This window comes from Salvelinus sp. IW2-2015, unplaced genomic scaffold (genome assembly GCF_002910315.2).
Source record: "Salvelinus sp. IW2-2015 unplaced genomic scaffold, ASM291031v2 Un_scaffold944, whole genome shotgun sequence".
NCBI classification, from domain to species: Eukaryota; Metazoa; Chordata; class Actinopteri; order Salmoniformes; family Salmonidae; genus Salvelinus; species Salvelinus sp. IW2-2015.
The window spans coordinates 438442-450008 of NW_019942659.1; the positions used below are offsets into that span (position 1 = coordinate 438442).

The 11567-nt window shown below is 44.9% G+C and overlaps 1 protein-coding gene across 4 annotated transcripts in view; it reads left to right on the forward strand.

Annotated features, from left to right (window-relative positions):
* Positions 1–1406: 1406 nt before the first annotated feature.
* Positions 1407–11567, forward strand: part of LOC112069240 (SWI/SNF complex subunit SMARCC2-like) — an 18193-nt gene continuing 8032 nt past the window's right edge. The window contains exons 1-22 of one of the 4 annotated variants that reach the window (XM_070438468.1): positions 1407–1647; positions 2509–2628; positions 2953–3038; positions 3257–3338; positions 3444–3536; positions 3653–3722; positions 3878–3947; positions 4249–4324; positions 5493–5740; positions 6052–6176; positions 6412–6471; positions 6695–6863; positions 7426–7497; positions 7651–7764; positions 8254–8407; positions 8504–8623; positions 8732–8794; positions 9002–9260; positions 9524–9685; positions 9838–9899; positions 10052–10178; positions 10304–10786. In XM_070438468.1, the coding sequence (XP_070294569.1) occupies positions 1474–1647; positions 2509–2628; positions 2953–3038; positions 3257–3338; positions 3444–3536; positions 3653–3722; positions 3878–3947; positions 4249–4324; positions 5493–5740; positions 6052–6176; positions 6412–6471; positions 6695–6863; positions 7426–7497; positions 7651–7764; positions 8254–8407; positions 8504–8623; positions 8732–8794; positions 9002–9260; positions 9524–9685; positions 9838–9899; positions 10052–10178; positions 10304–10473 (2676 nt within the window). In that variant the 5' untranslated portion in view covers positions 1407–1473 and the 3' untranslated portion in view covers positions 10474–10786. Of the gene's footprint in view, positions 1648–2508; positions 2629–2952; positions 3039–3256; positions 3339–3443; positions 3537–3649; positions 3723–3877; positions 3948–4248; positions 4325–5492; positions 5741–6051; positions 6177–6411; positions 6472–6694; positions 6864–7425; positions 7498–7650; positions 7765–8253; positions 8408–8503; positions 8624–8731; positions 8795–9001; positions 9261–9523; positions 9686–9837; positions 9900–10051; positions 10179–10303; positions 10787–11567 lie in introns of those variants that run through there. The other 3 variants (XM_070438467.1, XM_070438465.1, XM_070438466.1) reach the window with 3 other exon arrangements.

Below are 11567 nucleotides of genomic sequence, written 5' to 3' on the forward strand. Positions count from 1 at the left end.
CAATGACTGGAAGTCTATATGGGTATCTGCTAACATGTGCAATGACTAGAATTCTATGCTAGCAGATACCCATAGACTTCCAGTCATTGCACTAATGCTAGTTAGCATTGGCTCGCAAAACTAACTCTAAGGCTGCGTTTCAAACACATAAAAGTCACACCCTCCTCCACTTAGCCTCACCTTATGCACTTGGGGGAAATCCCTGCGGCCATCTTTGTAGACGGTCCAAATGATTAGCCAAGCATGGGAAGTTGGCAACACAAGCCCCTCAGCCCTCGTTTTTGATCGAGTTTGCGAGTGTACAATTATGTTCACTCCGGTGCCTGAAACGCMGCATAATTTAATTTGCGGTGATTGTACATCTGCTAAGAAAAGTCAGCCAAAACTTAGAACCAATATTAATATGGAGAAATCAACATACAAGTGTATGTAAAAAAGAATGTAAATAAGTTAGAAATTGTGCTACTAATGCACATGACGGCTCAAACACGTATCATAAAAGTAATGATGTTTTTGTTTGGTTAGCTTTTGGAAACGTTAGCTTGCGTGTACAACTTCCCTGACATCACACTTATAGATTGTAATTTTCGATATACCTGATATAGTCGGATGGCTAACATTCGATGTCTGCGGAGGCTTTGTCTTCTAGCCAAGATATGAAATGCAATCATAATTGACTGTAGCGCATATAATGCACACACAACAGCTACCAGTGGTTTCATGATGACTGAAAACACAACCGTGGGATGAACGAGTGACAAATTTCCAGGCAAGAAAATGTTAAATTAATTCATTCTTCCCTCGCACCTTGCCCTGCAATTATCAACTTGTCAGAGGTCATGATATGTCATCAGAAGTGTCCACTTAATTTGAGGGCTGAGGGGAGAGGGTGTGTCTTTTAAGTGTTTGGAATGCAGCCTAACTTCCTTCATACTGACACAGAGACATAACAATGGTATCCACAAGTTAATCTAACTCTGGGGAAGTGAATAAAGGGCCTCATTGCCAAAATCTTTTTATCCTTTGCTTATTTGTGCAGATTTTTTTTTTACCAGGGTAGCCTAATGGTTAGAACGTTGGGCCAGTAACCAAAGCTGACAAGGTAAAAATCTGTTCTGCCCCTGAAGAAGGCAGTTAACCCACTGTTCCCTGGTAGGCCGTCATTGTAAATAAGAATTTGTTCTTAACTGACTTGCCTAGTTAAATAAAGGTTCAATAAAATAAAAAAACAGGGAGACCACAAGATGGACATCTCTTTTTTAATGCTTGTTTTTATGTAGAAAATACATATTTATAATGTGGTAATGATTTTTCTCATCCCATGTCAAAACATAACTTAGAAAGGTAAGCCTACATTACATTCAATGTGCGCTCTCTGGTGTCCGTGTTKAAAACGATGCAGACATTATTACGCACTTATCTTTATGCAATGACGCCACCTATTGTATATTTACTGCAACTACAGTGGCAGTAATGGGCCCACCGACTGCAGTATCTTCTTTCCACCACCAGGTCGCTGTCATTCTGCAGACAAAGATGGCGGTGCGGAAGAAAGACGGCGGCCCGAACGTAAAATATTTCGAAACGTCTGATACCGTCTCGCAATTCGACAATGTCCGCGTTTGGTTGGGCAAGAATTATAAAAAGGTACTGCCTGTTTTTTTGCTAAAGTAATAAATACACGCATTCATATTATCATAAATGAAGGAGGGCAATCCTAACAGCAAAACGAGTGAGCAAAGAGAAAGGAGAAGGAGGGTGTGAGATGAGATGGGTTGCAGGATAGTTCAGCGGTTTAATCCACACATTCACGAGACGGAAACAAAAGGATGCTGCGAAAACGTCTTGGGGAAATGCCGCGTTGCAAATTATGAACATAAGTCCATGTTTCTACCCCCTTTTAGTAGAGGGGAATGAATGGCCTGTGTTGCAGGTTTTTGTTCAAGGGGAGGAAACCCAACTAGCTATCTAACGGTAATTTCATTGATTGCAGATGTCTATACTCCGGCTACCGCACCGGCAGCGCAAGTGCACAAATCCAGATGTTGAGCTGTCTTTTTACCGGCGCTTTCGGTTTTATCTTTCACCTCATTGCACGCCATGTTCTTTTAGGGCAATATATGCGCCTTGAGTTTTAATGACCCGCCCCCTTTTACCCCCTCCCAGATGGTGTGTAGAATTTTCTCATTATAGTGTTGCCAAAAAGCCCTGTCTATTGTCTCAGAGCATGCGCTCAGCCCTACCATTCTCAACCTGGCCCAGACAGAAATAATGCAAAGATTCACGTAAAGAAACCTGTTGTTTTTTTGACCATCAAATGAATTCTGTTTTTGTTAATTGTAGTGTTCAAACTGTCAAAGTTCTATGGTGGAACTAGAAAAAAAAATCCTATTATCTCTCTCTCTCTTTCTCGCTATCTCACATGCACACACAAACTAAACTTAAGTTATAATGTCTATTTATTCTGACATTTCCATGTAAATCCTCTCTCTCTCTCCCATCCCTCAGTACATCCAGGCAGAGCCCCCCACCAACAAGTCTCTGTCCAGCCTGGTGGTCCAGCTACTGCAGTTTCAGGAGGAGGTGTTCGGACGACATGTCAGCAACCCACCTCTCACCAGGCTGCCGGTACAAACATACACACACACAATTTGGTATTGTGCTTCCCCTATTACACTATTCTAGGGCTCGCGAGTGGTTCAGCAGTCTAAGGCACTGCATCTCAGTGCTAGAAGCGTCACTACAGACCCTGGTTTGATTCCAGGCTGTATCGCAACCGCCCGTGATTGGGAGTCCCATAGGGTGGCGCACAATTGGCCCAGCGTCGTCCGGGTTAGGGTTTGGCGGGGGTAGGCCATCATTGAAAATAAGAATTTGTTCTTAACTGACTTGCCTAGTTAAATATATATATTTTTAAGAATACTGTATCTAACCCTCTGTCTTTCTGTTCAGATGAAGAGTTTCCTGGACTTTAAGTCTGGTGGGGCTCTCTGCCACATTCTGGCAGCAGCCTACAAGTTCAAGAGTGATCAGGGCTGGTAAGAGTTTCATTAAAGCCATCAGATTTTGTTTGGCTCACTACACATACATTCCCCTCAAATGAATTGAACCAAGTTGTATAGTTGAAAAGTTCTGTTTAAGATTAAACAAGATAGATTGATCCTTGAGATGTTTTCATTTTGACAATGATGTATTTTTATTGAAATATTTGACGAGGTTCTTTGAGATTTTTTACTCCTGTCTGTCTTCATGGCAGGCGCAGGTTTGACTTTCAGAATCCTTCTCGGATGGACCGCAATGTGGAGATGTTCATGACTATCGAGAAATCCCTGGTACAGGTCAGTCTTCCGTGTTCTTCTTTGGAAAACTATTTTATTTATTTATTGATCTGTGTCCCTCTCTTTCTTATTCACTCTCTCTCTTTCTTGCCATCTGTCGATTAGAACAACTGTCTGAGTCGACCAGTGATCTACCTGAGCTCTGACATTGAGGCCAAGCTGCTGGGGAAACTGAAGGACATAATCAAGAGGCACCAGGTAGGCTTGTCTTCACTGACCTAATGACAAAACTGTATATGGAGTACACATACAGTGCAATACAATACACCACAACATACAAACACAGTTAAGCAGAGTTTGTTTGCTGCCAGCAGGGCTCAGTGACTGAAGACAAGACATGCAGCTCCCATGTGGTGGTTCCTATCCCTGCCAGTCTTGAGGAGGGTGAGTCAGTCTAACATTATGTATCAAACGTGCCCTTGAGCAAGGCACTTAACCTTAATTGCTCTGTATAAGAGCATCTGCTAAATGACAAAAATGTAGTGGCTTGAAAATGAGGCCCCTCCCTCTCTCTCTCACCAATCCTCTGGTTGGTTCAGAGGAGTGGGTGCGTCCGGTGATGAAGAGAGACAAGCAGGTGCTGCTCCACTGGGGATATTCTCCTGACAGGTAGGTACTGTCCATACTGGGGCCTCAGCCTGACACAATCAACTCAACCTTAGCCTTTAGCAGCACAGCATGCTTTAACACCGGCGACACTGACACTATCGAGTAGTCACACAGTGAATGTACACTAACATGCTCTCTAACCCATACCCACATCTCCTTTACCTATTCATACACCACAACAAAAGCAAACTGTTCCACACTGTTTTCTCAGCCTGTGTTATAGCACCATGTTGTGACATGTAGTGCACTAGACTGACACTAGTCTCTGACCTCCATCTGACCTATGTCCCCTGCTGCTCAGCTATGACACCTGGATCTTAGCCAGTGAGGTGGAGGCAGCTGTTGAAGATCCGCCCAGCCCAGAGAAACCCAGGAAGGTCAGCACACATAGCTTTCTTCCTCTCTTTCTGTGTGTGTAAGGGCTGTGCCCGAAATCGTTCTTGCCTACTAATTACAAAAATGCTCTACTATGTACTAACCATACTACGTAGCCTAGTATTTAGAACATACTGATAGTACCCGCCATTCATTCATTTTGGACAGGTCGCCTCGTCCCCTTGTCAAACACACTTGGGTCTGAAATAGACGATTCTCTTCCTCAATAGCATGCAGCTAATTCGTATTAGATGAAGAGCGAGATTGAATATGACATCCTATCATTTAAAGCATACAACATTTTTGAAATCTCATATACCATAAAACGTTCTATTTTCGCATATATACAGTAATCAGTGTACTATTTATTATGCAAGTACCGGTATCCGGACACGGCTCTGTCTCATATATACATGTAAGAAATTATTAACATATATACATGTTCATGACCAGAGTGCGAATTACACCGTGATATTCGGGGGGGGGGGGGTGTCTCTATATGAATTTGTTTTATGGGCCTAATAATAAAGATATCATTTAATGGTAAAAATGAATTACCTTTCAATGTGGCATGAGCACAACCAGTCACGGTGTTTTCATCTGTTTGTCAAACAAATTACTTCAAAAAGTAGGCTGCCTGCATGTTCAACCACTCCAAAACAATCCAAACAGTGCATCGCATGTACACTTACGCCATTACAAATCAGTGTGCCTAATGACATTCAGCCATTGATAAGACCTACAATTGATTCATCTTGCTGATAAATTTAACTTTTTTGTAGGCTGAAAAGTTGGGACACATGAAATGGGGCTGAAACTGTTCCGTGGAAAACGGGAAGGGTCACCCAAATACACACGCTCAATTTACTACTCTAGGCTACAAATTGTAGGCCTGTTACCATGAACTTCAAATAGGCCTACCGGTAGCCAGTGATGTAGTGGTATTTGGATGCTTTTATTGTCATATTTACCACTGTAAAACATATTTACCACTGCATTTTTAAGCAAAGAGTATAACATTAAATGAGCATTATTTAGAGACCCCCCAATGTTGGACTTTTGTTGCATTTAGGAGAGATAATGCCTCATTCAGAGGAGCTGAGCCCCTCCTGGCTCCCCCGTAATTCACACCCTGTTTATGACATCATATTAAAAACTGTGTTTCTTCAGGTCCATGCCAAGTGGATCCTGGACCTGGACCAGTTTAATGAGTGGATGAATGAGGAGGACTATGAGGTCGGAGAGGGGGGCCCCAAGAGGAAGAGRATCTCAGCCAAGACCCTGACGGACGAGGTGACCACCCCAGGGGACGAGCGCCGGGATAAGAAGCCCGGAAGCGCCAAGAAGAGGAAGCGCTCCCCCTCCCCCTCGCCCACTCCACCATCCCAGGAGAGCAAGAAGAAGAACACCAAGAAAGGGTATGTGTGTGTGTGTGTGCTACCCTACTACCCTTTGTTTACTACTGTATAGGCCAGCCCAGAATGATGCCCTTTGTAGAGGTGTCATTGGGAGATCTGTAGATTGCTGACACACACTATGACTAAGAAATACTAGCCTTTAGATGCTATACAGTATGACTGACTTTGTATGTGTGTGTGTGTGTGTGTGTGTGTGTGTGTGTGTGTGTGTGTGTGTGTGTGTGTGTGTGTGTGTGTGTGTGTGTGTGTGTGTGTGTGTGTGTGTGTGTGTGTGTGTGTGTGTGTGTGTGTGTGTGTGTGTGTGTGTGTAGGCCCACCACCCCGTACACTAAGTCTAAGCGAGGCCAGAGAGAGGAGGAGCCGGAGGATCTGACTAAAGATCTGGATGAACCATCACCTGTACCTGCTGTAGAGGAGATCACCCTACCTAAGACAGGTACACAACACACACACACGTACAGTACATATGACATTTTGTTAGTGAACTATCTAACTCACACATACACTTTATTATGTACGATTTTGACTCAGCCCATTGGCTTATCCTTCTGATATTTACGCTGGTTGAAACATCAGTATCATCATTGTGACTGAAGGTCAGGGGTTGAACTAAAGTCTTGTGTCACAGGAAATGCAAACCCCCCTCCCTCTCTGTCTCTGTCTCTCTTTAGCCAACACTAAGAAAGACTCTGAGTTGACACCAGTGAAAGGAGGTACCATGACAGACCTGGGTGAGTTCCCTGAACTACTTCATCAATACAATACTTTCTGTATTGGTCCATATGCACACAGATTATTTAAATGTTTTGCTGTCACAGTATCCAACCTGATACACAACACACACATCACATCTCAGTGTATACACTGTCTGCAGGGTGAGGTCACTATATTTTAGCTTAATCTATCCTTTCTGTCCCCCTATGTTCATTATCTCCTCTTTTATCTCTTGAACAGATGAGCAAGAGGATGAATCCATGGAAACTGCAGAAAAGGAGGAGGAGGAGGGCTCTCCGAGTGTGAAAGGAGAGCCGGTGAAAGGGTTGGACCTCCATGAGGACAACGTGACTGAGCAGACCCACCACATCATCATTCCCAGCTACGCTGCATGGTTTGACTACAACAGGTAGGCTACACATCCCCCCCACCCCCGGATCATCAGCCTTATAGTGTTACGTTTTAGAGTTTGTTTTGTGCAATGCTACACATTTGGCCATGGGGCGTTGAGAAGATTTTGCAATTTTATAACTAACTTCATGCAATTCTACTCATTGTGCCATGGAGTAGAGAGGACAATGAGCTGTTTTAAAGCACATTTCCTACAGTTCTACACATTTTGCCATAGGGTAGAGAGAAATGTTTGCAGTTTATAATATAATATCTGAGTGAGACTAACTAAATCAATGTGGGTCCCCCGGGCGGTAATTCGACCATAACAAGTTTAGATAGCTGGCCGCTAAACTAACTTAGCAATCTAAGAAATGTTAGCTGACATGGTTAACTATCAGTGACTGACATAACAAGAAAAAAGCTGCTGATGAAATTGAACCTTGTGTATTCTACTATTCCCTGACTGGGGGGATTGATCCGAGGGTGCGAGCTGCCAGTTGCCCATCCCTGTTCTAGAGAGATGTTCTTAAATGGTATAGCTAGTCTACTGTATGTTAACCTTGTTCTCTCTTTCCCAGTGTCCATGCTATTGAGCGCAGAGCCCTTCCAGAGTTTTTCAATGGCAAGAACAAATCCAAAACCCCTGAGATGTGAGTAAACCCATGCTAACATATCATTATTACACATGCCTAGCTTATGCACTCCTCTGTGTTATGCATAAAACAACAGCTTTCACACAGCTTTCAGGTTTGGAGTGACTTAACTATATATTCACTGACAATAATCTCTATCTCTCCTCACAGTTACCTGGCCTACAGGAACTTCATGATTGACACGTACAGGCTGAACCCGCAGGAGTACCTCACCTCCACCGCCTGTCGTAGGAACCTGGCCGGAGACGTGTGCGCCATCATGAGGTTAGGAGGACTCGGTGCACACAGGACATTTACAACAGTCGCATTACAGTTTACTCCGTTTTGTAATTCTTATAAGAAGAGTATAATACTATCTTCGTTAAACCAGACCGCTGCGCTCAGATCAGGCTGGTTTAACACTGTAGAACAAGGGTGTCAAACTAATTTTGCCCCGGGGGCCGCATTCGGTCTTCAACGAGGTCCGGAGGGCCGCACTGCAAAAATTAGTCCTCTGGCCATCGTGTTTGGAATTTTTGATGCTGCCTGACTGTCTAGCTTTCATTTGGGTGATTGTAATGTAAGTCCATTATCATTTCTACACAGTTTCCATTTGGTTTTAGACATTTTAAAGTATATTGAGTTTTAAAAAAAACACCTTTAGTCCAGATTTGACACCCCTGCTGTAGTACATTGTGTACACACTGTCATTGTTGTGTATTCTTGTCTTTTCATCTACTTCCTGCAGTAATATTTACCTACTCCTCTCCTCAGGGTGCATGCATTCCTGGAGCAGTGGGGTCTGATCAACTACCAGGTGGACTCAGAGAGCCGGCCCACCCCCATGGGCCCCCCGCCCACCTCCCACTTCCACGTCCTGGCTGACACCCCCTCCAGCCTGGTGCCCCTGCAGCCCAAGGCCTCCCAGGTACACAGACACACACAGACAGGTTGTTTCTATATTTTGGTTCTAGATGCCTCTATTTGACTGTAGCTTCACTCCACTTCTCTCTGTCCCCTCTAGACTCCGGCGGCCCAGCAGATTCTGTCCTTCCCAGACAAGGTGAAGGAGAAGCAGCCAGCCGACCTGCAGAACTTTGGCCTGAGGACAGACATGTACAGCAAGAAGACTGGGCCTCCTAAGGTATGGCTCACAACACTGCAGGACTGATGAGGATCATAGTGCACTGTGTAGCTATCTATAAAGAGTAGTGAGGTGTGTTATGGGGATGCTACTTCTTCCTGTCTGCAGAGTAAGACTGCTGCCAATGCCATGCGAGACTGGACCGAACAGGAGACACTACTGCTGCTAGAGGTAACTAACAACTGTCTCCTCCACTTTATTACCATTCAACAGAATGGTTCAACAAAATGCCCTTTAAATCCAAATAAACTTAAAATTGAAAACGTGTTGAGAGGAACAACAACAAAAACACACAAAGCACTTATCTGAAAACAAAATCTAAGGCTTAATATAACATTATGATTATTAATATCAATCATATCATCCCTACCCTTTCAGGGTCTGGAGATGTACAAGGATGACTGGAACAAGGTGTCAGAGCACGTGGGCTCACGTACCCAGGACGAGTGTATCCTGCACTTCCTGCGTCTGCCCATYGAGGACCCATACCTGGAGGACATGTCCTCGTCCCTGGGCCCCCTGGCCTACCAGCCCGTCCCCTTCAGCCAGGCAGGCAACCCCGTCATGAGCACCGTGGCCTTCCTGGCCTCCGTGGTGGACCCCCGCGTGGCCTCCGCAGCCGCCAAGTCTGCCCTGGGTGAGAGGTCAACTCACTAAATAACCGTTGGATCACACAGAGTACAGCGTGGCCTCATTTGTGTCAGAGCTGTTTAGTTAACCTTTATTTACCAGGAAGTGTCTTGGAAGTTTTGGATCTTTTTTTTCTTAAGAGATACTTTTTAGAGGTGGCGTGTGTATTTGGTGTAGCCTTCAACGGTTCAGAACCAACTCCCTGCTTCTTTCACCACCGTTCATTATCTCTCTTTTCCTTCCTCCCTCCCCCCTCTCGCACTCTCTCAGAGGAGTTTTCGCGTATGAAGGAGGAGGTCCCAGCAGCACTGGTGGAGGCCCATGTGAGGAGGGTGGAAGAGGCGGCGCGGACCAGTGGCAGACAGGACCCCCTCTACGGCCTGGAGGGCAGCGGCATCGCAGGCACCAGCCTGGAGGAGGGAGAAAAACCTGGTACAGCTTCCATCTACTATTATCTAAAACTATAGTTGTCTTTGGTCATGTTTCCATGTATTGTATGTCAATGAAGAGAAATTAGTTTCCGGTGGGGTGCACATAGGACACTAGGCTTGCTGACAACTCATCTGTCTTTTCTCTGCCTCCAGAAGAGAGCAGTGAGGAGAGTAAAAGTGACAGCCAATCCAGTGAGGAGAAGAGGGAGACCAAGGTATGGTGTTTTTAGGACTTCTACTTTACTTGTGTTTGTGTGGTCGAGTCTTCTGAAACCAGCTACGTTCTGGGTCTGAATTGTCTAGGTTGTGATGATTTATACTCAAGTGTTGACCATTGTCATTGTCCCCGTCCCCATGGTGATAACAGGAGAACAAAGAGGGAGCCATGGAAGAGGGGGAGAAGAAAGGAGAAAATGGGAAGAAGGAGGAGGAGAGAGGGAGAGAGGGAGAAGGAGAGGGAGAGCAAGAAGCTGAGAAGACAGACTCGGAGATGGGTAATGTTTATGTCTGTGACTGATTTTGAATGTATCTGTAAACTTTGTAAAATAGTCAAGTCTGTCTCTTGTTTTTTACAGACACTTAATTATGTGTGACTTCTATGTTTCCCTCTCTGCATTAGGTGATGGAGAGAAGGAGAAGGAAGGGAAGGAGGGCTTGGAGGAGGGCCAGAGAGAAGGAGAGAGTGAGGGAGAGAGGAAGGCTAAGGTGGAGCGGGATGTGGGAGAGGGGAACCTGGCTACCGCTGCTGCCTCTGCCCTGGCTGCTGCTGCCGTCAAAGCCAAGGTCTGACCTCTGACCCGTGTTTAGCATGATCCCCCTAACCGCAGATCTAGGATGAGGGGCTGTATGTATCAAACTTGTCAGAGTAGGAGTGCTGATCTACAGGTGTAGGATCTTATAATTTGATCACTATTTTGTTGCTGAGGATTTTCTTGCACAGCAGTGTGTTTGAGGTTTAAAAAGGCTTCTAAAGTTTGTAATTTCCACTTTAAAATGTCAGACTTGATTTGCCCTAACGAAAAATGCATCAACCCCTACAAAAAAGGTCCATTAATTATAATCACATTTCTTGTTGCTGCAGGATTCATTTCCTGCTGTAGCAAACTGTCTGACATTAAGATCCTACATCTGTAGGGTCAGTTTTGCCTTTGGGATCATAATGAATAAGATTTCATTATTTTATATTATTTCACCTTTATTTAACCAGGTAGGCTAGTTGAGAACAAGTTCTCATTTACAACTGCGACCTGGCCAAGATAAAGCAAAGCAGTGCAACACGACCATCTGGATGATCCAGAGGAGGAATGGGAGAAGGTCATGTGTCTGATGAGACAAAAATAGAGCTTTTTGGTCTAAACTCCACTCGCGGTGTTTGGAGGAAGAAGAAGGATGAGTACAACCCCAAGAACACCATCCCAACCGTGAAGCATGGAGGTGGAAACATCATTCTTTGAGGATGCTTTTCTGCAAAGGGGACAGGACGACTACACCGTATTGAGGGGAGGATGGATGGGGCCATGTATCGCAAGATCTTGGCCAACAGCCTCCTTCCCTCAGTAAGAGCATTGAAGATGGGTCGTGGCTGGGTCTTCCAGCATGACAACGACCCAAAACACACAGCCAGGGCAACTAAGGAGTGGCTCCGTAAGAAGCATCTCCAGGTCCTGGAGTGGCCTAGCCAGTCTCCAGACCTGAACCCAATAGAAAATCTTTGGAGGGAGCTGAAAGTCCGTATTGCCCAGCGACAGCCCCGAAACCTGAAGGATCTGGAGAAGGTCTGTTATAGGAGTGGGCCAAAATCCCTGCTGCAGTGTGTGCAAACCTGGTCAAGAACTACAGGAAACGTATGATCTCTGTAATTGCAAACAAAGGTTCTGTTTACC